The sequence below is a fragment of the Procambarus clarkii genome, chromosome 12, assembly GCF_040958095.1.
Source record: "Procambarus clarkii isolate CNS0578487 chromosome 12, FALCON_Pclarkii_2.0, whole genome shotgun sequence".
Taxonomy (NCBI): Eukaryota; Metazoa; Arthropoda; class Malacostraca; order Decapoda; family Cambaridae; genus Procambarus; species Procambarus clarkii.
In genome coordinates, this window is record NC_091161.1 from 37,326,356 (window position 1) to 37,353,902 (window position 27,547).

General features: G+C 37.2%; 1 protein-coding gene across 1 annotated transcript; it reads left to right on the plus strand.

Moving 5' to 3' along the window:
• The first annotated feature begins 265 nt into the window (after positions 1-265).
• On the plus strand, positions 266-27,547 carry LOC123749821 (probable nucleoporin Nup54). Its single transcript, XM_069323455.1, has 9 exons — positions 266-385; positions 538-671; positions 1,450-1,457; positions 1,832-1,896; positions 2,591-2,672; positions 2,807-3,342; positions 10,891-10,899; positions 11,422-11,664; positions 27,371-27,547. The coding sequence occupies exons 1-9, from the start codon at positions 266-268 to the stop codon at positions 27,545-27,547; spliced, it is 1,374 nt and encodes a 457-aa protein (XP_069179556.1).

A 27,547-nucleotide genomic window follows, 5' to 3' on the forward strand; every position in this document is an offset into this window, starting at 1 on the left:
AATAATGAATTAAATACCTCACATTCTCTCTTTCCATTAATTACAAGACTACAAAATATGAGGTATGTGATTATGGACATAATAACCAAACCATAATCTTCTTTGTAAAATATCAACATATCACAGTATTACCAAGCAGTGCTATTATCCTCCGATGTAAACACCAAGTTTGGTTATCGCCATTGAATCAACTTTTCTATTTTATATTCACCAATGAATATGATTCAAAGAGAGAAATGAATCATTACATTTAGTTCCCTGCAATATGCCGGTGATACAATATATAAGAGCCTCCGTATCCAGTCCAGTCAACCAGTATGCCAGAATCCTGTTCAGTAGTAATACGGGCTACTGTGTAATGGAGCTATCCAAGGAATCTTGTGGTGTAAGTACGCCTAAAAGTTATTTTATGATAAGCATTAAAGTTTTCATTAGCATAATATTTATCAGATATTATATGAAGCTTTGGACACTGTATTATAATAAATAAATAAATAATGTCTCAGGTGCATTTGTGATGAAATCTAATCTTTCCAGAATGATATCAGTGAGGGAGCCGAAGAGAAGAAGATAAAAAAGAAAAAAGATACTACTTCAACTAGCAAGTCTATTATTGTTAAAATAGAAGAAAACCATATCCATTCCAATGATGAAAATGTGGCTTTGAGAAAGTTGGTTAAGAAAGAATCTGTATCGCCTGAGACTATATAAAAAAAACAACGTTATTGTGAAATTAATTCTCAAAGTTTATTACAAATATTAGAATGGTTTGCTAACCACGATGGAACCGATGTGTTGCTGTATGAATTTGCCCACAGTGCATCATGTCAAAAAAAAACTTGTACCCCAATTTGTCTAATGTTTCGCCGGGTTCGTCATCATGTAGTAGTTTCTAGACATCCACATTGTTCGGTGTTAATCTTATATTCAACCCTCTTGCATACACATGTGTCTTCATGTGTTAATGATGATTGTGGGTTGCCTGCTTGTCATAGACTGAGAACCACCAGATCAACTATAAAGTTTCGTCTTGCCAAAAAGAAGTGTGGTTGCTAACTCAATAATTGATGTTGTCTGCTGGATATATATTATAGTTAAAATTTTAATTCGACCTATCAACATTTAATGACTCAACTATAAGTCAATGTTTAGTGTTCACCATCATAGAAAGCGCATGATGATATTGATTTGCACGTGTTAAGTGTGTTTTTTTTTTTTTTGTCTCCTAATATTTGACAAACGAACCTCTGTGAAGAAAAGACACTTTCCTATTTCTGCAACGGAGGCCTGCCGCTGGATATTTATTGATTTGTACTAGTTAGTGATATGTTGTATTGAATGTTTTCACCATACCACTGACTAGTTAAATTAATATACATTTACAAACTCTATTTTATTTCACTGGTCGGTAAGTGTATTAGAATATAAGGCAATTGTGATCTGTTGTAGGTCATTTGGTGAGATGGTGTGTTAAATGGTTTCACCATAATGTGTGAGGATTCGTTCAACATTGTTTTTATTTCACTGGTCGAATCAAATAGGGGCAATCATCAGTTTCAGATGCTTCACCGACAACCGGGCTCATCATCAATGGCATTACATATTGCAATCTGTACTCCTTCCTACTTCAATAATGAAAATGATGAGGTCTTGCGAAAGTGGAATCAACTTCAAGCTTTTTGGGGGTTTGGTAAAGGTAAATATGTGGAGCTTTTTTCGATGAGGTAGTGAGTAAACCATTATGGAAACTTAGTAGATTTGACTAGTTGTTTATAATATTGTAAAATGTATATAATTAAAATAAAGTATAATTTTATGAATTTTATTCCAGGTTATTATTCGTCCAATATGTCACCTGTAGAGTTCACATCTGAAAATCCATATTGTCGTTTCAAAGTAGTTTGCTATGCAAAAATTCCCAATTATCATAATGAAGATGGTATTGTGCATATTATAATTTGAAGGGGCCTTTCAGAAGTGGAGTAAGTAATTAATAATCATATACTTGTATAATGTTCTAATAATTTTTCATTGTTAAATATGACTAGGATCCGGGAACATTAAAAAATGTTTTTTTTTTTTTATTCTTGCAGGGCCTACAAACAGGAAGTTATTTCAGCATTGAGTCTATTATTCGGAGGTAATGAAGTTGTTGTTAATAAAATTTTTGCTGCTGAAGTACCAAACAAAACGAACTTTAGATTTTACATTCAGCAAGTTTTTCCTAATGGTAAAAGAATTTAAAGATTTTATAATGTTTTCCCTAATAATAATTAATATCATAAAAGATGATTTCAAGTATGGTATTATGCAAACTGCTCATATATATATATACCTTCTAGGGGAAATTCAACGTGCATCTACCACTGACACCTTTAGTCATATCTTAAGAGCATCATACAATCCAATTTTTAAGGTAAGCCTAAGTAAGCCTTATTATAGCTTGTACCAATCTATTTCATGGGATTTGATATCAGGTTTGCTTAAAAATCAAATTAGCTTAAAAGGGACATTGTTAATGGAACGTTTTTGACAGACAAGCAGGTAGATAGCCAGACAGAGACAAAAATGCCTACTTTTTCTGTTTCAGAATTTGTTTATTGAACAGATTATTCCAATGTTGACTTTAACTGAACAACAAATGAAGAAATATCTTGATACACCGCAAAGAGGTAAATGATTTTGATATGACCAATCCATCTACTTATCGTGACATAATGACAAAAGTGAAGATATTACGGGGTATTTTTTATTGTACCTGCATTTGTGGAATTAAAAATTAAAATGAATTATTTATTGTTTATAGGAATTGATCCAGCATTGTGGGAACTGGGCAAGCGAAAAAATCCTGACCCAAAGAAATTGATACCTGTTGTAAAAGTGGGATTTCAGGAATTACAGAAACAGTTCAAGTATCAAGAAGAATATGGCAATAAACTTCATAATAGTATGAAGAATATCATGGATGATACAAGACAATTAAGTTGTATGCAGACGACAATTAAAGCTGCCATTCAGAATTTTAGGTTGAAACAGACAAATATAATGCGCCGAGTTCTAAAATTGGTGTCAGCACAAGAGGTTGAAAGGAAAAAAACTCTACCACTAGAAGAAACAGAGGATCAGATTCGACTGCGATTAGAAAACTTGTATATGCAGCTGCAGGACCTCAAGGGATGTTTGAATGAACTAATGGCTCAGTCTATAAAGTCTGGTAGTTTTCCGCGAGCCCAACGGTATGGACTGGTTGTTGACAAAGTGCAGGATATATCACAATACCTAAAATGGCAGCAGGATGTACTTCAGGCTATAGTTAACATACTTAAGGAAGATATACAAGTGGTCTTTAACATAAAGAAGAACATCAGCTAAGTTTTGAGAGTTAAGGAAATTGGCTAACCATGAACCAACTTCCCCAAACAACATTCAATTATTGGTAATTAACCCTATCGTTGCTTTGCTTTTAACACCTCCCTTCACCCTTTCAGGGAGGGTATGATGCAACACTGAATTTTTTTGTTCGTAACCAGCAACACACATTGAACTGATGATATTTCACTCTCTCAGGGAGGGTATGATGCTACACTGATTTTTTGTTCGTAACCCGCAACACACACATTGAATTGATGATATTCAATAAATTAAATTTTAGTCTAGTTCTTTGTTTTTTTTTGTTTTCCACATACAATCAGTGCACTCTGCCCATTAGGCAAAGTATTATAATAATTTTGCTAGGTATTGATGACACTGACATTTTAACTGAAACTTGAAATAATTGACCTAGAATGTAACAACAGTGTTTGTGTTATCTTACTGGAATAATTTAGTTAAATAAGCACAAACTGTAAACTGCCAGCTTAACCAAGAAAGCCTCCCAGTGATTGGTCAATATAAAATATTCAGCGTGAGGGTTAATATCAGCGTCAGTCGATTTTGCTCCAGCATGGAGGACACACCTACAATTTCCTCTCCATTAACATGTGGAGAGAAACAACAAGTAAGAAGTGATAATAACAATACTAGTGTTGATGAAGAACCATTACCTTCATCATCCACGTCTTTACCTTTGGAACAAAAAGTTAATGAAGGGCGTGAGAGAGAAGAAGAGGTTAGGCAAAAAAAAGGAATTTGAATTAAAAATTAGCCAAATGTTAGAAACAGATGAGCCTGGAAGCCGTAAAAACTTTCACTCGAGAAAAATTAGCACAATACATTGAGGAAGTCAAAAATGCTAAATTGAAACTGACTACAAAGATATCTCATGAATATGATCTATTGTCTCGATATGATGTCAAAAATCTATTTGGGGATGACGTCCTAGTAACCATCGACGAAACAGAACGAAGAATGAAGCGGGGGACCAAGCGTAAACTGACCAGTGACAATCATCATCATCATCATTCTACTACGGCTGTAACAACAACAACAGGAACAACAGCTGATCCTGGCCAGATGTGTCGTCGTTTCATACATCATGGGCAATTGTATGATACGATTTATGATGCACACAGAGCAGTTTGTCACGGAGGAAAAAAGAGAACTTATTTTGAAGTAAGTAAAACTATCGCTAACGTCACTCAACAATCGGTGAAACTCTTTATTTCACTCTGCCACATATGCAATTTGAAACGACTTCCTTGACGAAAAAAAGGGGTAATACGGCCTATTGTATCGGCCAGTTTTGCCGAGCGAGGACAAATGGACTTAATAAATATGCAAAAAGAAGGAGGATGTGTGTATAAATATATTTTGCATTATCAGGATCATTTAACAAAGTTTTCGGTTTTACGAGCTCTTCGCAGTAAACGGGCGATCGAAGTGGCACGCCACTTGCTCGATATATTTGCTCTCTTGGGAGCCCCACGAATTTTGCAGAGCGATAACGGCCGTGAATTTGTGGCCGAGGTCATTCAAGAGCTAAAAAACGAAATGTAGCCCAACATGGACCTCATTAATAGCAAACCTCGTCATCCACAGAGCCAAGGGAGCATTGAACGTGTGAATGGGGATGTAATTAAAATGCTTGGCAGTTGGATGTGTGAAAATCAAACGCGAGATTGGTCAGCTGGACTTCCCTTTGTGCAATTCACCAAAAACACTGCATATTCACGTGGAATTGGCCTATCGCCTTACAAGGCAGTTTTTGGTATAGAACCGCCAATAGTTATGAAGATTCGTCTTTCGCCCTCAATATATAGCCAATTGTTCAATAACTGTCACTATGATGACAATGAAGAAGAAGAAGAAGAAGAAGATGAAGAAGAAGAAGATGAAGAAGAAGAAGAAGAAGATGAAGAAGAAGAAGAAGAAGAAGACAAAGAGGAGGAAGAAAAAAAGAGGCAAAGAAGCAAATGATCCTCAGGTAAAATTCCTTAATATTTATTGGTTTTGTTTTCAGTTCAACCTTGGAAAACAAGAGTCCTCAATTAATTTCGGTATACTAAAAATTTTTTTCTTATAATTGCAGTATTCCCTGTCATCATCAAGTCCACTGCTGCGTCAGATTTCTTCACTGTTACCAGACGTGGAAGAAATAATTTTTGATGAGGTTGAGGAGGTTACTGTTACTGTTTCTGCTGTTGCTACAACTGCCTCTATTTCCATATTATCCCCGCCACAAATACCGCCACCTTCATTACCCCCTATATTATCACCACCAACACCATCATCACCTGCTATTGTGCTGTTGCCTGAAATAATAATAAATAGAAGATTATGTAATTTAGAAGATGGTAAACCTAATGATAATGATAATTCTGAAACAAACAACGATTCATATAATTTACATATTGAAAATTTAGGAACTATTAGAAGCAAAGTTTATGAGCATCAGATAACTAATGCCTCCAAAATGTTACAATTGTCATCGGCAAATGTAACACCTGTTAGCCTATATGATGCTGTTAATGTAATAATACCTAAAGAAGATAGGGAAAACAAAACAGGAATGCGAACAATCAGTTGAATTATCATCGAAATAGACAATGAAAGAGATTTATATCGTGTAGCTACAAAATTTGGAACGATTAACAAATATCTGTCAAGAAACGATTTTGATAAAACAATCGAAAGAATAATGCCAAACGAAATTAATAAGAATCAACAACTTGGGCTTCGTGAGATTGTTCGTAGACAATCAACTTACTTTCTCAGTGATAATAGATACCTGAAACAATTAGTATGCCACTGTAAACTTATATCCTGTCTAAATCATCGATGTATTTGCAAAAGAAATAATCAGAAATGTACCAAAAAATGCCGGCATAATGAAAATTTATGTAAAAACTCGTAGCACCAAAAAATAAAATGCCGTTTCGCTCGTTTCTCAATATATATATGGTTGGTTTGGTTTAAACGCACATCAATAAAGAATTATATTTTGTATTTGGGCTTATTTATTACCAGCTCACAAACTGTTATTTTGATTGATTCTGACAGAGTATAATTAAGCAAGGGAACACAGGTGAGGAGACTAAAAATAATCTAATGAGCTCAGCCTTATTAGATAAATGGGGTCTTTCTTGTACAGTAGGCCGAGACGTACGTTCTCTGGCATAGAACGTACTTCTCAGCCACTATGCAAAAAAGACCCCATTTGCCTAATAAGCCCGAGTGATTTTCTTGTTGTGTTAGTTTATTTAAGTTAATTAGTTTTAACTCAAATATAAACAAATTAACTTAAACAAATATGAAAGTTGTAGGCCAAGTGCGACGTCCCCTAAAGCCTATAAAAAATTAGAGGTCATTCATACAATTGACTATAGTATTTGGAGGAGCCACTTTGCAATTTCCGAGAACACACCAGATTACATCAGACTCCCATGACATAAGTTTTTTCGTCCAAATTCTGATTACTGGTTCCTAAAGCCATTACGCCTAAGGTTATAGGCTCTTTCAATATTTCAGCCCTTTTATAACCAAATTTGTATAATATCAGCGAAGGTACACAGAGACCAATGGGAATTTTCTTGCCTTGTAATTTACATTTTATAGTCCTCTTTCCAGTACCTTCCCTTTCATGTAATGTCGTTGAAGAAGCATTACAAAGGTCAGGTATTTTTAACCTCTCGAATATTGAAAGAAATGGAATATTATACTCATCTTCATTAAACCACTCACAGATTTTTCGTTTCCTTTTAATTTCAAAACGGGGATGAATAAATATCAACCCTAGATCTACTGGATACAATTTACAAATTTTTTTATCTGTTTTAAATGATAGAAAAATTCCACATCTTTCGGCATCAGTATCCATAGTTTTTATTACTTCTTCATAAAATCTCCCAACAATATCGGAAAAGTTGGGAGGTTCTCCATTGTCGAGGGTACCATTTGCAACTGTGAACTTTGATGTAATTTGTTCTTTCCAGGTAATGTAGTTTTTAGGTAGCAATACTCGTATTGATGGAGACTCAATGAAGTATATCAATACTGGTACATCTTCCGGATGTATTAATTCAGCGATTGCTATGAGCCCTCCTTTTTTTGTTTTTTTTCATTCTTTGCAAGTGTATAACCTGAATATTCGATGGGAATGAAGTTTTAAAGTTTATCAACAAACCAGTCCTTCCCAATGAGGCAATATATTTTAATATCTTTATAATTGTTCAACACGCTGTTACGGACCCGAGCCCGACGTCCGAGCACGGAGCAGTGACGACCGCGCCATCTGTGGGTCAGCTCCCGAAACCCCCTCCAAATGGACGACGCCAGCTAGTGAGGACGAGAAATATCAGCCACAAGGGCTAGTTTCCTGTCCTAGTCAGCTCATAACACAGCCGCTGCTGACCTCTGGTGAGGTGGCGCTCAGACAGCAACGCCATCTATGGAGTGGATAGGTGGGCGTTTGGGTCTGAGCCGGTAAGAGACATGCCCTAAAGTGTCCCTCTTACTGATGACGTGTCTGATTACAGAGTCGACCTGGGACTGCTGAATCGGACGGTGGATCAGTCTACCCAAGGCAGCCGACTTGTCTCCAAGTGTTTGCTGCAGCAGCTGTGAGTCGCCCCCTAGATGAACACTGTGGTGTTACCCTGCCTGTGAAGTGGCAGTTGAGGGATTGTCATACCCGGGACTGACTGGTGCAGACGCTTAATCACTGGGGTGTTGTGGCGAGGAGAGTGGTCTGTGGGATCAAACGAGGCTCCTGACTAAGGTCCGCGACCTTAGTATCGATCGTGGAGTGGCCTTACCAGCGTCGCTGATTGGAACCTGCCAGCTACCGGCTGGACTTGTGGTTGATTGCCTCCACGACGGTGCCCCCAGTGGAACTGTGATTTGGCTGGCCTGTGGCCAGGGTAGACTCGTCAGGATCGAAGGATTCATCATAAGGCCACAAGAGCACCAAGAGCTTAGCATCGTGAGCACCATGAACGTCCAGGGTCTTCAGAAGAAGACTACGTTGTGCATTCTAGTGTTTATAAACGTGTAATCGTTTATATAGTATTTATGGTGATGGTATTAATTATATTATTAAGTTTTTGCCTTTATTTCCCTTCCCCTTTTATTTACTTGCGTTACGGATCACATCCCTTGAAAGCCACTACTGGCTTGGGGCCGGATACCCTTCCTCTAACAACATCAGAGTAAGAACCCGGTTGCGACCCGAGAGGGCCATAACATAATTGGCATCCCCAGCGGGATCCGACCCCTTGTCAAGTATGTTTGACAGGGGTGGTGAAGTGGCGTAATCCCTGTAAATAATTCCCCCTGTGTGTGACTATTAGGACGTTATACGTCCTGTGCGGTGCTCGGAGTGACTAAGTGCAATATTGTGCAGTGCGGTGCTCGCTGTGATTAAGTGCAATATTGTGTAGTGCGGTGCTCAGAGTGATTCAGTGCAATATTGTAGAGCGAGGTGCTCGCTTGATTAAGTGCAATATTGTGTAGTGCGGTGTCCGGAGTAAATACGTGCAATATTGGCAAGTGCGGTGTTTGGCGCGATAAAGTGCAATATTGACGTAGAACAGTGCTCGGTGCGTTAAGTACTAAAGTGAAGCGGTGTGTTAAGTGCTAAGTGTTCCATCTGTGACAATGGCAGAAAAAGCGACCATCGACGATCTGGACGATGTTCAGGCCTTTCTGAACAGGGAGGACTGTCTTGCCAGATTAAAGTATCTGGGCAAACAGGAACTCGTACTGGTGAGTGCCTACCTGGAAATCAAGATACGTGCCGGTGATTCCCGTGTGGAGATCTTGTCAAAGGTTCACCGGCATTTGAAGGCCGGAGAAAAACAGGAAGGTGTGGTACCAAGTACAAAAGAAAGTGAGGAAGTAACTTCCACTGAAAAGGAAGATAAAGGCAGTGACATTGACAGTGATGCAGGTGAGCTGAATATTAGCTTTCTTACAGTCAAAATGCGTGCCTTAGAGATAAATCGCGAGATAGAATGGAAGAAGTTAGAATTAGAACGAGAATTAAAAGATAAAGAAATGGAGATGAAAAATAAAGAAATGGAGATGAAAGATAAAGAATTGGCGATGAGGCGTTTAGAATTAGAAAGAGAAGAAAGAAGAGAAGAGCGAGAAAGAGCAGAGAAACGAGAAAGAGAAGAGCGAGAGAGAGAAGAAAAAGAAAAAGAGAGACAACATGAGCTAGAAGTACTGCGGTTAGGTGGTGGTCGGTGGCAAACAACGGACACAAGTCTTTTCGATCCGGTGAGGAACATCAAAATGGTCCTGAAGTTCAACGAGAAGGAAGTTTCGAAGTTCTTCGCAGCCTCTTTGGAGTGGCCAAAGGAGAATTGGGCCATCATGATACAGTCCGTCTTGACTGGGAAGGCCCAAGTCGCCTACTCCACGTTGTCCCTTGATGACTCTGGCGATTACGACAAGGTGAAGAAGGTGGTGCTCATGGCGTACCAATTGGTACCTGAAGCGTACAGGCAAAAGTTTAGAAACCTGAAGAAGACCTCAGAGCACACTTTCACCGAATTCGCCACTATCAAGGAGCGACTTTTCCAGGAATGGTGTGCCTCTCGGAAGGTGGAGACCAAAGAAGACCTAGAGCAGCTCATACTGTTAGAGGACTTCAAGGATTGTTTGTCTGGAGACCTGAAGACGTATTTAGAGGAGCAGCAGGTGGAGACCTTGAGTGTGGCAGCCACCATGGCTGAAGAATACATCCTGACTCATAGACCGTCTGCTAAGTATGTCCCGAGGAATTACCCACGCCGGTTTGACAAACCTCATCAGGAAGAGGAGAGACCCGTCCCACGAAGTGCTGAGAAGACGCCCCTAAGTAGCCCTCGAAGGACTAGTCCTAACAGTCCTAAACACCGGAGTCCGAGGAGGAATATGGTGTGTTGGACTTGTGGGCAGAAAGGGCATGTAGCTGCTATGTGCCGAGGCAGAAGAGGTAGCGGCCCACGTAGGGAGGTGATGTTGATGAGCTGTGTAACACTACCAGCAGGAAGCCAGTCTACGACTACGCAGGAAGAACCAAGATTGTTTTCCCCTCACACTTCAAGCGGGTATGTAACGAGTGATCATACTGGTAGATCAGTTGTAGTGCTCAGAGATAGTGGAGCAGCCCAGTCCCTGATCGTGAAAAACTCCTTACCCGAGGGAGTGAGTGTAGATGGGAGACAAAAGGTTGTCCTGGTTGGGTTTCCTAGGACGCAGTACATCGCCCCCTTAGTGCCGATACATCTCGACTCGCCTTACTTCAGCGGCACATGTGTGTTGGCAGTAGTCGATACCCTCCCTATAGCTGGGATTGACGTGATACTAGCCAACGACTTGGTGACAGATTGGAACACCAATCATCCCAAGATTGTGGACGAGTCGGCCGGAACAGCAAGGTCTGAGGTAACAACGGGCAGTGGTAATGTCCAGGTGCAGTCAGACCCGGAATCAGGTAACATATTTAATTTGTCCTCTCACCCACAGATCGACAGCATTATAGCAAAGTCTCCTGATTCTTCTCCCGACGAGGAACATGCGGTTAAGGTAGCAGAAGCGACTGAGCAAGAAGAGAGGTCTCGTGTGCAAGCACCCACGGATACCCCAGAGTCTGGAGCGAAGGCGGATGAGTACTTGCGGTATGGCAAGGTACAGCGTTCATTGAACCGGCCAGAGATTCCCCAGACGTCGGAGGTATGTGAGGTATGTGCGAAGGTTGTAGTTTCCTCTTTGGTCCAGACCAGGCTAATGGATGTAGCCGGCTATGGACATTTCAAGCTCAGGAAACTTGTCCCTAAGTTAACCAAATGTTTCCTAGCGGTATTTTTTGTTCTTATGTGTGTCCTCGGTAAGGACCAGTTGGCGACCCGACAGATGATGGCTCCCATGAACATCGCGAAGAGATCCCAGGGATTGGAGATTTGCACTGCAAGACTGGCAGTCAAAGGAGGGACCTGGAAGGTGATGGTAGATACAGGAGGTACGAGAGATGATAATATGAGCGACTGTTTCCGACAGGTCGACACCCCCCGCGTGATAGCTGAGCCTAGATGCAGCGTTATACGGAACGTTGGTCGACCTGACGGTGGCAGAGCGAATGCCATCTTCGATGTACGAACAGCCCTGTTGGGACTAGGTGTGGACTTAGTAGAGGGGTATGCTGTAAGTACTGTTTTACCCGCTGTCACTCTAAATTATCAGACCCCTGTATTCCAGGTTCCCGTCTCCCTGAAGGACTACCGGAACGATACTAGAAATGCCGTTTGTAACCAGCCATCCTCGGTGTCACGACACAGGGAAGTGTCGATTCACCCCAAATCGCGCCGATGTCGATCCTTACTCGAGACACCTGAGATTATGCTCCGGATTAACATCTCGGTGGAGGTGTGGGAAGTTGCAACAGGCAGGTCATTGCCTAATATCTTCAAGTTTCATCTGTGCCAGAGTTTCCCGTTCGGACAGTTCTGTGGATGGGACATCCTCGCCATTCCAGTTCATAGTGTACGTGAGTCCATTTGGAGTTGTGTCCTTGTACTAATTTCGTTTGTGTTTCTCTTTATAGAACCCCAAACCAAATTCATTTTGGTGGGGAGGTGTTACGGACCCGAGCCCGACGTCCGAGCACGGAGCAGTGACGACCGCGCCATCTGTGGGTCAGCTCCCGAAACCCCCTCCAAATGGACGACGCCAGCTAGTGAGGACGAGAAATACCAGCCACAAGGGCTAGTTTCCCGTCCTAGTCAGCTCATAACACAGCCGCTGCTGACCTCTGGTGAGGTGGCGCTCAGACAGCAACGCCATCTATGGAGTGGATAGGTGGGCGTTTGGGTCTGAGCCGGTAAGAGACATGCCCTAAAGTGTCCCTCTTACTGATGACGTGTCTGATTACAGAGTCGACCTGGGACTGCTGAATCGGACAGTGGATCAGTCTACCCAAGGCAGCCGACTTGTCTCCAAGTGTTTGCTGCAGCAGCTGTGAGTCGCCCCCTAGATGAACACTGTGGTGTTACCCTGCCTGTGAAGTGGCAGTTGAGGGATTGTCATACCCGGGACTGACTGGTGCAGACGCTTAATCACTGGGGTGTTGTGGCGAGGAGAGTGGTCTGTGGGATCACACGAGGCTCCTGACTAAGGTCCGCGACCTTAGTATCGATCGTGGAGTGGCCTTACCAGCGTCGCTGATTGGAACCTGCCAGCTACCGGCTGGACTTGTGGTTGATGGCCTCCACAACGGTGCCCCCAGTGGAAGTGTGATTTGGCTGGCCTGTGTCCAGGGTAGACTCGTCAGGATCGAAGGATTCATCATAAGGCCACAAGAGCACCAAGAGCTTAGCATCGTGAGCACCATGAACGTCCAGGGTCTTCAGAAGAAGACTACATTGTGCATTCTAGTGTTTATACCCCCCCCCCCTGGTGTAATCGTTTATATAGTATTTATGGTGATGGTATTAATTATATTATTAAGTTTTTGCCTTTATTTCCCTTCCCCTTTTATTTACTTGCGTTACGGATCACATCTCTTGAAAGCCACTACTAGCTTGGGGCCGGATACCCAAACTCTACTTACATCAGAGAAAGAACCCGGTTGCGACCCGAGAGGGCCGTAACACACGCCTAATGTGGCAGAGGCATTTTCTCCACAAATGGCAGCTCATCCTCTTGCTTGACCAATTATGTAGCTGGCAAGTTTCATTTTAGAGGTATGGATTGAAATCATAATTGTAATCTTACCTAATAAAAAATATCTATATCCTTTTATAATGAATAAATAAAAAAAAAATCCACTACTGTTAACAGCTATGTTATCATCAGTGCCAACCAGGCAAAGGACCACACGAGATTGAACAAATGGGAAAAAGTTTATTTAACCCTGAATGCCCCACCTGGACTTAATCAAGCCTTGTTATACTTTTAAAAACATTAAAATCGAGCCGGCAGAACATCAAAGCCCCCAAAACATAAACGTATATAATAATATTTAATAATTACTTGTTTTATATAATAATAATAATTACTTGCTGTTTTCCGTTTTGGGGGTATACGGTTGGTTTGGTTTAATAACACACATTAATAAAGCCAACTTTTCAAGGTTCGATTTGCATAACAAGCCAAAATTTCCACAGTTCCGGGAATTTGTAGCTTCTTCCATGAACAGGAGCAATATACTACCAAAATATATAAAGAAGTGTGCGACCAAGAAAATCAAAGTCATTAATCCTATAAATTAAGGTAATGGATTGGAATCAATTATTATTATTATTATTAATATTGACCGTAAGAAAAATTACTACTGTTTGTTTTGCTCATTCTATAATTCCATGGGCTCCATTATCTATTAAAAGTCCATACATGACATTTATAAATGACCCATTCCATCCTACATGGCAAACAAGACATCAACAATCAAAAACAAAATTCTTTAAAGAAATAGTAATGATCCCAACTGTTTATAATATTTCACTTTCTATAACATGTGGTGCATGTTATACGTACTCTTATTTCTTATATCCAAAATTAACCATCAATGTAGATATAAATGAAGAAACAAAGGGACGCTTGTTATACGAAACTTTTCCAGATCCTAATAAATACTATATAGGATGTAAAATATATGAATGTAAAATGACCACAGTTAAGATTAAATTAAATAACCCTTTGGAAACATTAGAGGGAAGAATAATTTGTCATTTGAATCGTGGTATCCAACATACTAAAGAAATTCTACTCTTTAAAGGAATAAGTAGAGTACAAATACGTAAAGTAGAAAACAACAAGTGTGCACTTCCTATTAACTTAACATTGTTGAATTCTTTCATTTCAAGCCGAACTTTTAGCAAAAATGAAGATATTTGCTATATATATCCAATAGTAAGTAGTACTAGATCGTTTCTTTTCCAAGAGGAAACACAGTTATTAGTATACCAGATTAACTATACACATCAATCAAATCATGTTGGATATTTATCTCAAGAATTGTGTTTTAAATTCCAATGGTTGTTTTTGGTTTTGGGTTTGGGGCATTTTTGATACATTAGACTTTGATAAAGAAATAGTGTAAGTTTTTGATGGGCTGTTGATGTTTATTAACACAAATTTATTTTAAAGTGGTTCGGGAAGTTCGTATGAAATATACTCTCCTATTTTTTCCTGTCCTTTTTTTTTTTTTTTTTACTTTTAACACATGTAGTATAATATAATTAAATAATTAATAAACTTACTGAAATTATAATTATTATTATACTCAAAACAAATAAATATTGATCCATATAGGTAATAGCATGCAAATCAATACTTTTTTTACAATTACCAATACACTGTGCTATATAGAGTGTCCCATTTAAATCTTCTCAAAGAACTTTAAGTATAGGACGAGTCTTATTATTATATGTTGTTATATTGTCAAGAATGCTATCTTGTTCATCTAATATTTTAATATTATTCTCATCGTACACAAATTTGATAACAACAGACGACATCCTATTTAAGGTATCACACCTTTCTGATAATTTATTAACATTATTCACAATCTTTATTTGTGAATGACTGTGATCCAAACATAGTGTCTTTCTTTGACCATCTATTAAAAACTTGACATAGGTATCTGCTAAGTGCGTCAGAATAAGATATTCTTCTTCGTTACCTGAGGCAGCAATTTGTAAATCATATTTCATTGATGATGATAATTTTCTGTATGGCCAGCCTTGAGGGCAACCTAGAAGAATATTGATATGGCTAAATATTACAACTCTTCCTATTAATTTACTTGTTGTGTTTTGATTCAGTCGTCTTTTCGCTGGTAATTGAAATTTATTTAATATAAATAGTTGTGAAACATTCCCAAATTTTAACTCTGCATTTAACCATTTATGTTGTTCCGTATTATAATATCCTAATAATTCATTAAACTTTCTATCGTAATAAATAGATATTATAAAATTGAGGTTATTTCTTACAAACCAAAATTTAATTGAATCTTCAAATATTGTTAATCTTTTTCCATTTTCGTTGACTGCACATTTAGTATATAAATGGGGATTGTGACTAACTATTACTCGTACTGATAACAAAACAAGAAGAAATATCTTTCGTGAAATTGTATTAATTTTTTTAAAAGGTAAGAGTATTATTTCGATGTGTCAGGGTGGTGCTGTGCGTTCGAGTGATCTCAACGGAGTTCCCCCACCCCCTGCCTCCATCCGGGAGAGTCCCATCCTGTCAGGGTATAAATATTAAAGGACTCAGGTATTGAGTGTTTTCCACACACATCAGTGTGTCCCTGCTACACCCAACAGTATGGACCATGGGGTTCCTACTATAGATCACCTCTCTAAGGGTTTAGCAAGAGATTTTTCCAGTAAAGTAAAAGGTGAGTTGCAAGTCTTTTCTGTTTTTAAGGTGCCGTGACCCTGGAAGCCATTCCCAGAGATAAAGGATATTATTAGCCGTAGTCTTTAGTCTTTGTAGTCTTTGCGATGCAGAATGGTGATGATCATACATACTTCATAGGATCAATTCAAGTGTATAACTGCCGAGTTCCTTGTCCGGAACTCAGGACAGAATACTCTTATGTACTACTGTGGTGACTATAAAATGAAAAATCATAGCAAAAGGATTTTCCTAGCCCTAGCTTGTTATTTATTTATTTTTTATTTTTTTTTATAGATCCAGATCCTGAAATTCAGGATACAAGGAAAAGAAGCATGTCCTTTTCCGAGTTACTGGAAGCGGAAAATATGGAAAAAAAAATGCGGGATGAAGATTTTAATTGGACTCCTACTTACTCTCCTCCTCTAATTTCTCTAGATCAATCTTACTCTTATGATTTCCCTTCAGTTAGTGTATCTTCCTTCCTTGCCTCAACACACCCACCATCTCATTCTCCTCCTCCTCCTCCAATTAGTTCTCTAGATAAATCTTCCAATACAATTTCTATGACTTAAAAGTTCCCAATCCCCTCCTTCTCCTCCTCCTCCTCCTCCTCCTCCTTCTCTCCCTCCCTCTCGTCCTTCTCCTCCTCCGCCTTCTCCTTCTCCTCCTCCTTCTCGTCCTCCTCCTCCTCCTTATCCTTCTCCTTCTCCTCCTCCTTCTCCTCTTCCTCCTCTTCTATAACTCTTTCAAAAAGTTCCAAATCACTTCCTCCTCCTCCTCTTCCTCTTCCTACTCTTCCTAAATTCCATCTCCTACTTACATTCCACCTCCAATTAGTTCTCATCAATCTTCCTCTACAATTACTACGCCACTCCAAATTTACAGTAGGCTTCAACGAGTGAATACAAATAATGATATGCTTGAAGGAGTGAATATAACTTAAAACTGATATATGCTTCAATTGGAACTATTTTTTTGTGGCTCAACAACTCTAAGACTTCACCCGGCCTAGCCCCTTCAATCCTCAAACAAATAATGACTAACAAACACACAACTTAGTTATTTGTTTCATTTCGTTTGTAGATGACAAAAGTTCCTCAACGCCGCCCTCGCCGTTGTTATTTATGTCGACCTATCTTTCTACACAAAAAAATAAGAAAAGAAGATGCCCAGAGATATGGCGAAGCAATTAAGGAACTGGAACCACCTGATAGGCTGTGTATCACTCTACCAACCGTTCACAGGACTCCTGAAGAAAGGATTTTAAGGAGTAAGCCATGTCAAAATAAATGTACCTTTTTTTTTAACTTTTGACCCTTTTGAAAAGAAAGATATGCACTTTGAGTTTCAAGCCAAGCAAAGTACTATTACTTTTGCTAATGTAAGGATATATTTGGGATCATCATATGATTTTTTTGAAATTTTCAAAAGAATTTTATATATTATCCCTAATGTTAACTTAGCCAAAATATTTAAGATTATCCCATCCTATGAGGATAAAGAGGTTTTGAACCTCTCTAGCAACCTTAAAGCAAATTTTTCAATCGACATTTATAAGTGTATTTTTACAAATTTTTATAGGAAATTATTCACACCTGACATTATAAGCCAATAGGTTCATCACATTGGCTACTAGAGCTAGCTGGTGTCTTAAATAATCACTGAATGTTAATATATAAATATATATATAAGTAAGTCACTTCACATCATTTGAAATTTTAGTTAAGTTTGTTCCCCTTATTTGATTTAAATATCTCTTGTTTGTTTGTGCTACTTCTATTATTTTAGGCAGTGTTTTTTTTTTATATTATAACTAATGATGATCAGTCAGGAGAGTGGTTTCAGTCAGTTATGAGGTCCACAAGCCTGAAGAGGTTGATGTTTCACATTAATTTGGTTGAAGTTGTACTTCTTGGAATAGCACTGAATGATCATGTCTTTTTTAATAAATATTAAAAAAATGAGTGAATTACTCAAAAATACTGAAGAAATTGATTTTTATCTACAAATAGATCTGTTATATATTGATAAGATGGAATTTCATATTTTAAAAGTTTGGGATATTATAAATAAACATAAAAATTCAAATGTAACATATAACAATATTCTAAATTTATTCTATAATAATGAATGTGAAATATTTTCCAATGAAATATATTTGAAATTAGTTAATGGTTTTTATATTCCAAAATTTGATATAATACTTAATGTTATTTGAAATTTAAATTAAATTTCATGTTTATAAAAAATGTATATAAATTTCTCATATTTGTTATTAATTAATCCCAATATACATTGATATTTCTCTTTTATTTTTGAATAGCTTCTACTAATAATAATATTACATCTTTCATAAGAAACGAAGAGCTAACTTTTATATCATTTTGCTTAATAATTATTTCGAAAGGTGACCTAAAAATAGTGAGTGTTTTTTATTCTCACTTTGGTACCAACACTTATTACAATTTCCTCTCTTTACCACAACATTTTGGAGATTAGGTAAATATAATACCCAAGAATTTAACAGCTTTTCAAATTGTTTTACTTCTGATGGTACAGCTATAATTAAGTTCAATGATTCTTCAATATACTTTATAATATCTGTAAACTTTTGTCTTACTCTCTTTTGGTAATAAGGCTCGTCATCCATTATGTCAAGTTTCAATAATAATAATAATAGGAGGATTCAGCTTCCAGTCCCTCTTCAAGACTTATGTATGTACAAAGGATCAGCAATATAAAGAAAATTATAGAATATTAAAAAAAAATATGAAAATTGGTAACAAGAATTTGAAGAAAATACTGTTGTAGTTGGCCTGGCAGAATTCAGTGTCGTGCGCCGATCATATTTGCATGATAACAAGCACCTGCTAACCCTTACTTTGAATATGTGTGTCCCGTGAGAAAATTAATTACTTTTCTTAAAAAAAATATTTTACTTCTGACAGTACAGCTATATGTATCTTAGGTTCTCTGATTCTACAATATCCTTTATATTATCTTGTAAGCTTTTCTCTCACTCTATTGTTTAGTAATGAGGATCATGTACCAATATGGCGAGTGTTTCATTCATATATCGATGTATTGAGACTTCAATAGAATTTACTAGTATCAATGAAATTAAACAGGGACACTTATCCACTAGAAATAATATTTTTGAAATAATTATTAATAATAATAATAATAATAATAATAATTTAGGAGGAGGAGGAGGAAATGTAATTAGTCATCCTAGGTTGGTTTTAAAACGATCGCTGCATCAACCAAAAATTGAAAAATATAAAAAAAAAACCAAGAGATAATTACACAATGTGCTGAATTATTATGTAAGGAGCCATATAACGAACTCTCAGCAATGAACCAAAAATGGCAATGTAATATTTTTTGTCCTTTTCATGAAGTTCGTGGTAAATCTCGTACACCTTCAGGTAGACTTTATATTCATCGTCATCGTTTTCACTGTTATTCCACAAACTGTAATAAAAAAGTTTTAACTAAGAAACTCCTAAATTTTCTCTTAAATAAAAACCAAAAATGATTTCTTCGACACACCAGTATTTTCTTCAAATTCCTGTTATCATATTCGTACTTTTTTTTATATTTTTTAATTTTCTTTATATTACTGATCGTTTTTACATTCATAGTTTTTTACGTCAAAGTATTAAAGAGGGACTTGAAGCTGAAGAAATTGCATTTGAAGAAAGACACGAATTTATTGATCTACAAGGTTGGCTAAATTATAATGAATATGATAATAACAATGACATTAAAATCAATAAATGTAAGGGAATGATTTTAAAAGTACCTAGTTCTCAGTCTCATGACAATCAAATTTGTCAAAAACTTGGGGGCCGTAAATGTGGACGTTATTTAGAATAGGTCGTAATACCTATATCATCTACTAACAATATAAAATATTATTATGGAGGTGGAATCCTCAAACCAGGATGCACATACTGTCTTTGGAAACAACCAGAAGAAAAATTTTGTGACCCAGTATGGGTTTTTTACAGTATTCATTTGAAGAAGATCGATGGAAGTGTAAATCCTACCTACCAGGTCTTTATAACGCAACTACAAATAGATTAACTGCATGTGAACCAGGAGGAACTTTGGTTAAAATTACCAATGGGCAGGGTGAAGTAGTGGACCTTACTCAAATGACACCCCAAGACTTTTTTATACCATTAAAAGAACAAGAGAAATATATATGTCGATGTTCCCCTGGATATATTTCTAATCCAGATATCTCACGTTCAGCCTGTTTCCGCAATCCTTGTCTGGTACATTTACCTTCTGGTGTAATTACAGCTCCAGGTTATTCTAATGGTCTATGTGACTGCGGTCCTATGTATACTAACTTACATGACAATAAACATTTTCCGTGTACAGCGTGTCCGGATCCCCATTTTGATGAGGAAAAACAAGAATTATCTATTTGGATGAAGTGTAAGATTGATAAAAATAATATTGAAATACATAAAGGAACATATCCATGTTCAAATTTTGAAGATATTGAACGTGGATGTGCAAAGGTAATTTTAAAGGCAAAATTTGTATCCAAGACTGATTTGATTGATTACGAAAATATCGAAAAAATTTTTAATCGATTTATGAATTCACTCAATATTAAAAACAAAAGTAAATAATGTTTGCATGTAACTCAGATGGTAGTATAGAAATCCCATTATCTTATTTCAAAAAATTACACTTTTATCCTCCTGCTTTACCTTTAGGAACAATTGTGCTAACCAACTATCATCATCATAATATTAATAATGTTGATAAGAATGATGATGTTACCTTTGAAAATAATAGTGTAGAAGATTTACAATTATTCGTACAATACTTACTCATAAAATTGAAAAGGAAATTTATTAGGAAATTGGATTCCCATTCAGTCTGTGATTACTCTCCCAATATAAATAATGTTGCACAGTTCTTAGAAAATGGGAGTGGGAGTGGTAAAATTAACATTTTATTTATTAATATTCCAATTTTCCTTTTTCCCTGATATTAAAAAAGATGAGCCATTACATAAACGGATATTACGAGTTGTATCCAACACTCATAAAATTACTCAGCTAGTGGAAGAATTTATGTCTTCAAAATACAAATCCTCACAGAAAAAATAATGTTATATGATAACATTACAACTTCTTTTGAAAATTATGGCATTAAATGTCTCTGTAATGCAAATTTTCGAATGGATTATTTTGAACAAATGACTAAACAAAAATTCAAATTTTCCTTTTTTACAGTAGGAAATGTAACCACTTTTCTTGAAAGAATATATGGGAGAGAGAATTTAAAACACCCGATATGGTCTCTGTCAGTACACACAACAACACTGGAAGAGTCCGTTATGGTTTTGAGAATCTTAAATGTGAAATTTTGTAATAGATGTAAGAAAGAAATAATAGGAGATGGTATACCTTCGTCTTACCATACTGGATCGCTAAAAATAGTTTCAAACAATCCTCCCTCAGTTCAATATTTTGATAATACAGGACGTGAGTTGTTTCAGAGTATAAGCAAAAGTAATAATTTTGTAGCAACGGCTGCCTACTATCTCTATTGTGCATTAAGTGATGATGAGTATCCCTTATGTAATTTATATGGGAAATGTTTTTGTAATGAAAATTACCGATGGAATTATATTTTATCTGTTCTGAAGAAAAGCTTCAAACCTAAGGAGATGTTACAATAAAAAATTGAAGATGCAGTTCATTTTATATATGGAGATAAACCATACTTTTTAAACATAACAAATAAGGAAAATAATCAATATCATATTGTTATATCAAATTTAAAATTTCGATGTTTCAAAGAACGAGGTTTAATGAATATTCTTTATGATCAGGAAAAATGTTGTATGCTAGTACAATTTTTAGATGTTTATGGAAACATTTTACCAACTTCTTGGTTTAAATTATTCGATGAATATTATTATATCCAAATTGGTATTCGCAAAGTTATTACGCCCATAATGTTATTAGCATTTGTAAGTCATTATTATTATTTTGTATTTAGGGATTTTGAAGTTGGCATGTATTGTTCGTTCTTCAAATGGATTAATGATGAAAATAGTGATAATATAGATTATAATTATGATACAGAGGCGAGTAACGACTACAAAGAATATGGAAGTAGTGATTATGAAAGTAGTGATGAAATATTTGTTTAATAAAAAGAAAATATATATATTTTTTTCAGTTTTTTTAATTTTATTTAAAATGTTTATAAAATAAATAAATAATATATAAAATGGCTTTGAGTGACTTTTTGTTTGTTTTATTTTTATATAAAATATCGAATTTAACTATAAAAGGGAAAATGTTATTTCTGTTTTCTTTAATTTTATCTCAAATTATAAAGTAACTATGAATATTTTAATCAAAATGTGTATTTTGTTTTTTTTATTTTAAATATAAATAAAAAATTATACATAAAATTAACAATATTATATATTTAATATGTGTGATAAATAAAATTATGTTTATAAAATTAACAAAACTTAAACATCAAAAATTTTATATTATATAGGAATGTTTATAAGTTTTATTTTTTAATAAAATTTGGTAAAATATATAAATCCATAAAGAATTAATTGATTCTCTTCATTTTTTTTTGCCTTAATTAAAAAATAACCAATACAAAATTTGGAGTTATAAATAAAATTTGATGTCTTATTTGGCAAACTATTCAAGATCCGATTTGCCTAATAAGCAAATGAATGGTCCACCACCGGCTGATGGTCCACCACAGGGTCCCCACTGACCACGGGCTGGTGGTCAACCCCATTTTTTTCCACAAAATATTTTTTATGGATGAGATACCATCTCTAATAAAAAAAAAAAAAACGAATGATGTGCTGTTATAACAATAAGTAACGCTGCCCCTAGACATCATTCGGTTCCCAAGAGTTCGACTTAAACCAGAAATGCTGCTCTTCAAATCAAGGGTCTTAATGTTGAATGCCCTTCCCAATCATATCAAAAACTGTACCTCTCCCAACCAGTTTAAGAAAAAATGTAGAGTATAATAATAGTTTTGGTGAACTTTTGGGATTCCTGTGTCTGTGTGTGTGTGTGTGTCTGTGTGTGTGTGTGTGTGTGTCTTTGTGTGTGTGTGTGTGTGTAAGAATGTGTGTGTGTGTGTTTGTGTGTTTTGGTGTGTGTTTTGTATGTGTGTTTGTGAGTGTGTGTGTGATTCCTGTGTGAGAATGCGTTTTGTGTGTCAGAATATGTGTGTGTGTGTGTGATTCCTGTGTGAGAATGCATTTTGTGTGTCAGAATGTGTGTGTGTGTGTCTTTGTGTGTGTGTGTGTGTGTGTGTGTGTGTGTGTGTGTAAGTGTGTCTTTGTGTGTGTGTAAGTGTGTCTTTGTGTGTGTGTCTGTGTGTGTGTGTAAGTGTGTCTTTGTGTGTGTGTCTTTGTGTGTGTGTGTCTTTGTGTGTAAGTGTGTCTTTGTGTGTCAGAATGTGTGTGTGTGTCTTTGTGTATGTGTGTTTGTGACAATGTCTGTATGATTCCTGTGTGAGAATGCGTTTTGTGTGTCAGAATGTGTGTGTATGTGTGTCTTTGTGTGTGTGTCTTTGTGTGTGTGTGTGTCCTTGTGTGCGTGTCTTTGTGTGTGTGTGTCTTTGTGTGTGTTTCTTTGTGTGTGTGTGTGTGTGTGTTTAAGTGTATCTTTGTGTGTGTGTGTCTTTGTGTGTATGTGTATTTGTGTGTGTGTGTGTGTGTGTCTGTGTGTGTGTGTGTCTTTGTGTGTGTGTGTGTGTCTTTGTGTGTGTGTGTGTGTCTTTGTGTGTGTGTGTGTGTGTGTCTGTGTGTGTGTGTGTGTGTCTTTGTGTGTGTGTGTGTGTCTTTGTGTGTGTGTGTGTCTTTGTGTGTGTGTGTGTGTCTTTGTGTGTAAGTGTGTGTGTCTTTGTGTGTGTGTGTGTGTCTTTGTGTGTAAGTGTGTGTGTCTTTGTGTGTGTGTGTCTTTGTGTGTGTGTCTGTGTGTGTGTGTCTTTGTGTGTGTGTGTCTTTGTGTGTGTGTGTCTTTGTGTGTATGTGTGTGTCTTTGTGTGTGTGTGTGTCTGTGTGTGTGTGTGTGTCTTTGTGTGTGTGTGTCTTTGTGTGTGTGTGTCTTTGTGTGTGTGTGTGTGTCTTTGTGTGTGTGTGTGTGTCTTTGTGTGTAAGTGTGTGTGTCTTTGTGTGTGTGTGTGTGTCTTTGTGTGTAAGTGTGTGTGTCTTTGTGTGTGTGTGTCTTTGTGTGTGTGTCTTTGTGTGTGTGTGTCTTTGTGTGTATGTGTATTTGTGTGTGTGTGTGTGTTTGTGTGTGTGTGTGTGTGTCTTTGTGTGTGTGTGTGTGTCTTTGTGTGTGTGTGTGTGTGTGTCTTTGTGTGTAAGTGTGTGTGTCTTTGTGTGTGTGTGTCTTTGTGTGTGTGTCTGTGTGTACTCACCTAGTTGTACTCACCTAGTTGTGTTTGCGGGGGTTGAGCTCTGGCTCTTTGGTCCCGCCTCTCAACCGTCAATCAACAGGTGTACAGATTCCTGAGCCTATCGGGCTCTGTCATATCTATACTTGAAACTGTGTATGGAGTCAGCCTCCACCACATCACTTCCTAATGCATTCCATTTGTCAACCACTCTGACACTAAAAAAGTTCTTTCTAATATCTCTGTGGCTCATTTGGGCACTCAGTTTCCACCTGTGTCCCCTAGTACGTGTGCCCCTTGTGTTAAATAGACTGTCTTTATCTACCCTATCAATCCCCTTCAGAATCTTGAATGTGGTGATCATGTCCCCCCTAACTCTTCTGTCTTCCAGCGAAGTGAGGTTTAATTCCCGTAGTCTCTCCTCGTAGCTCATACCTCTCAGCTCGGGTACTAGTCTGGTGGCAAACCTTTGAACCTTTTCCAGTTTAGTCTTATCGTTGACTAGATATGGACTCCATGCTGGGGCTGCATACTCCAGGATTGGCCTGACATATGTGGTATACAAAGTTCTGAATGATTCTTTACACAAGTTTCTGAATGCCGTTCGTATGTTGGCCAGCCTGGCATATGCCGCTGATGTTATCCGCTTGATATGTGCTGCAGGAGACAGGTCTGGCGTGATATCAACCCCCAAGTCTTTTTCCTTCTCTGACTCCTGAAGAATTTCCTCTCCCAGATGATACCTTGTATCTGGCCTCCTGCTCCCTACACCTATCTTCATTACATTACATTTGGTTGGGTTAAACTCTAACAACCATTTGTTCGACCATTCCTTCAGCTTGTCTAGGTCTTCTTGAAGCCTCAAACAGTCCTCTTCTGTTTTAATCCTTCTCATAATTTTAGCATCGTCCGCAAACATTGAGAGAAATGAATCGATACCCTCCGGGAGATCATTTACATATATCAGAAACAAGATAGGACCGAGTACAGAGCCCTGTGGGACTCCACTGGTGACTTCACGCCAATCGGAGGTCTCACCCCTCACCGTAACTCTCTGCTTCCTATTGCTTAGATACTCCCTTATCCACTGGAGCACCTTACCAGCTACACCTGCCTGTCTCTCCAGCTTATGTACCAGCCTCTTATGCGGTACTGTGTCAAAGGCTTTCCGACAATCCAAGAAAATGCAGTCCGCCCAGCCCTCTCTTTCTTGCTTAATCTGTGTCACCTGATCGTAGAATTCTATCAAGCCTGTAAGGCAAGATTTACCCTCCCTGAATCCATGTTGGCGATTTGTCACGAAGTCCCTTCTCTCCAGATGTGTTACCAGGTTTTTTCTCACGATCTTCTCCATCACCTTGCATGGTATACAAGTCAAGGACACTGGCCTGTAGTTCAGTGCCTCTTGTCTGTCGCCCTTTTTGTATATTGGGACCACATTCGCCGTCTTCCATATTTCTGGTAGGTCTCCCGTCTCTAGTGACTTACTATACACTATGGAGAGTGGCAGGCAAAGTGCCTCTGCACACTCTTTCAGTACCCATGGTGAGATCCCATCTGGACCAACAGCCTTTCTAACATCCAGATCCAGCAGGTGTCTCTTGACCTCCTCTTTCGTAATTTCGAACTCCTCCAAGGCCGCCTGGTTTACCTCCCTTTCTCCTAACACAGTGACCTCACCCTGTTCTATTGTGAAGACCTCCTGGAACCTCTTGTTGAGTTCCTCACACACCTCTCTGTCATTCTCTGTATACCTGTCCTCGCCTGTTCTAAGTTTCAATACCTGTTCTTTCACTGTTGTTTTCCTTCTGATGTGACTGTGGAGTAGCTTTGGTTCGGTCTTGGCTTTGTTTGCTATATCATTTTCAAAATTTTTCTCTGCTTCTCTTCTGTGTGTGTGTCTTTGTGTGTAAGTGTCTTTGGGTGTGTGTGTAAGTGTGTGTTTAAGTGTATCTTTGTGTGTGTGTGTCTTTGTGTGTATGTGTATTTGTGTGTGTGTGTGTGTGTGTGTGTCTGTGTGTGTGTGTGTGTGTGTCTTTGTGTGTGTGTGTGTGTCTTTGTGTGTGTGTGTGTGTCTTTGTGTGTAAGTGTGTGTGTCTTTGTGTGTGTGTGTCTTTGTGTGTGTGTCTGTGTGTGTGTGTCTTTGTGTATGTGTGTGTCTTTGTGTATGTGTGTGTGTCTTTGTGTGTGTGTTTGTGTGTTTTGGGTGTGTGTTTTTGTGTTTGAGTGTGAGTTTGTGTGTGTATATGTTTTTGTATAAAAAAAAAGATGAATAAAAAGGATAAACTTTCAATTAACATATAAATCGAACATATAAATAATGAGAAGTTTAACATTAAAAAAAAACCTGGATTATATTATTTTCCCCTGAGATTTAATCTAACAAGACAATTATTTATAGCTGATAAATTATATTATAATAATAATATCGATGATTCTCATATTACTTTTACTTATCCAAACAATTTTAGCAGAAGACAATATATCATAAAATTTATGACATGTCAGGACTAACAGCTGATAGTAAATTTGTCTGGTATGAAAGATTTTTCACGCAAGTTCATAATCAAAATATTGTATATGAAGACGATGATCAGGATTTTTCACTTTCAGTTTATTCTAGAACTCATTCCCCTTTTAAATTAGAAAAAACAAAATGATACTTTTTATCAACGAGGTTGTGTATTTAATGTTGTTTCTTTTAGATGGGGTAAGAGATATTACCCAAAGTTTAAAACAGTTCATTAAGGGAGTATATTATTAATAATTGTATAAATTATCAAAAAGCATTAAAAGCAAATAAAAAAAAACTCTTAAAACTATTGATATGTACATTTGTATTGATGATGTAATTAAATATGATGAGCTTATCATTGAGCATCTTATTAGATATTTTGAAAAAGATAAAAATTGGTCAGAAAGAAAACATATATCATTATCCACTGCATGGCATATGCATTGTGAGTTATTGCAAGAATTTACTATTATTTAAGAAAATAAAAATATTATATCAATACCAAGACTTGCAAAATTTAATTTACAACTTTTACCTGATTATCAAATAACTAAAGTGATAGCTTACCTTCCACAACAAAGCGGAAATAAATATATATGGAACAATCAGTACAAAAATTATTATATTAATATAAATGGTATTATTATTAAAAAGAGGTAGGCGTTGGTTGAGATGGAGGAGGGAGGTTTGGAGGATGAAGCGGATCAGGCGTTGGAAGATCAAGTGGATCAAGAGATGGAGGAGGTAGTGGAAGAGATTGATGATGATGGAGAGGAAGAGGAGGAATATATTTGTTCAACATACCAGGGTGCACGGCTTCGGGCTGGGAGAATATGA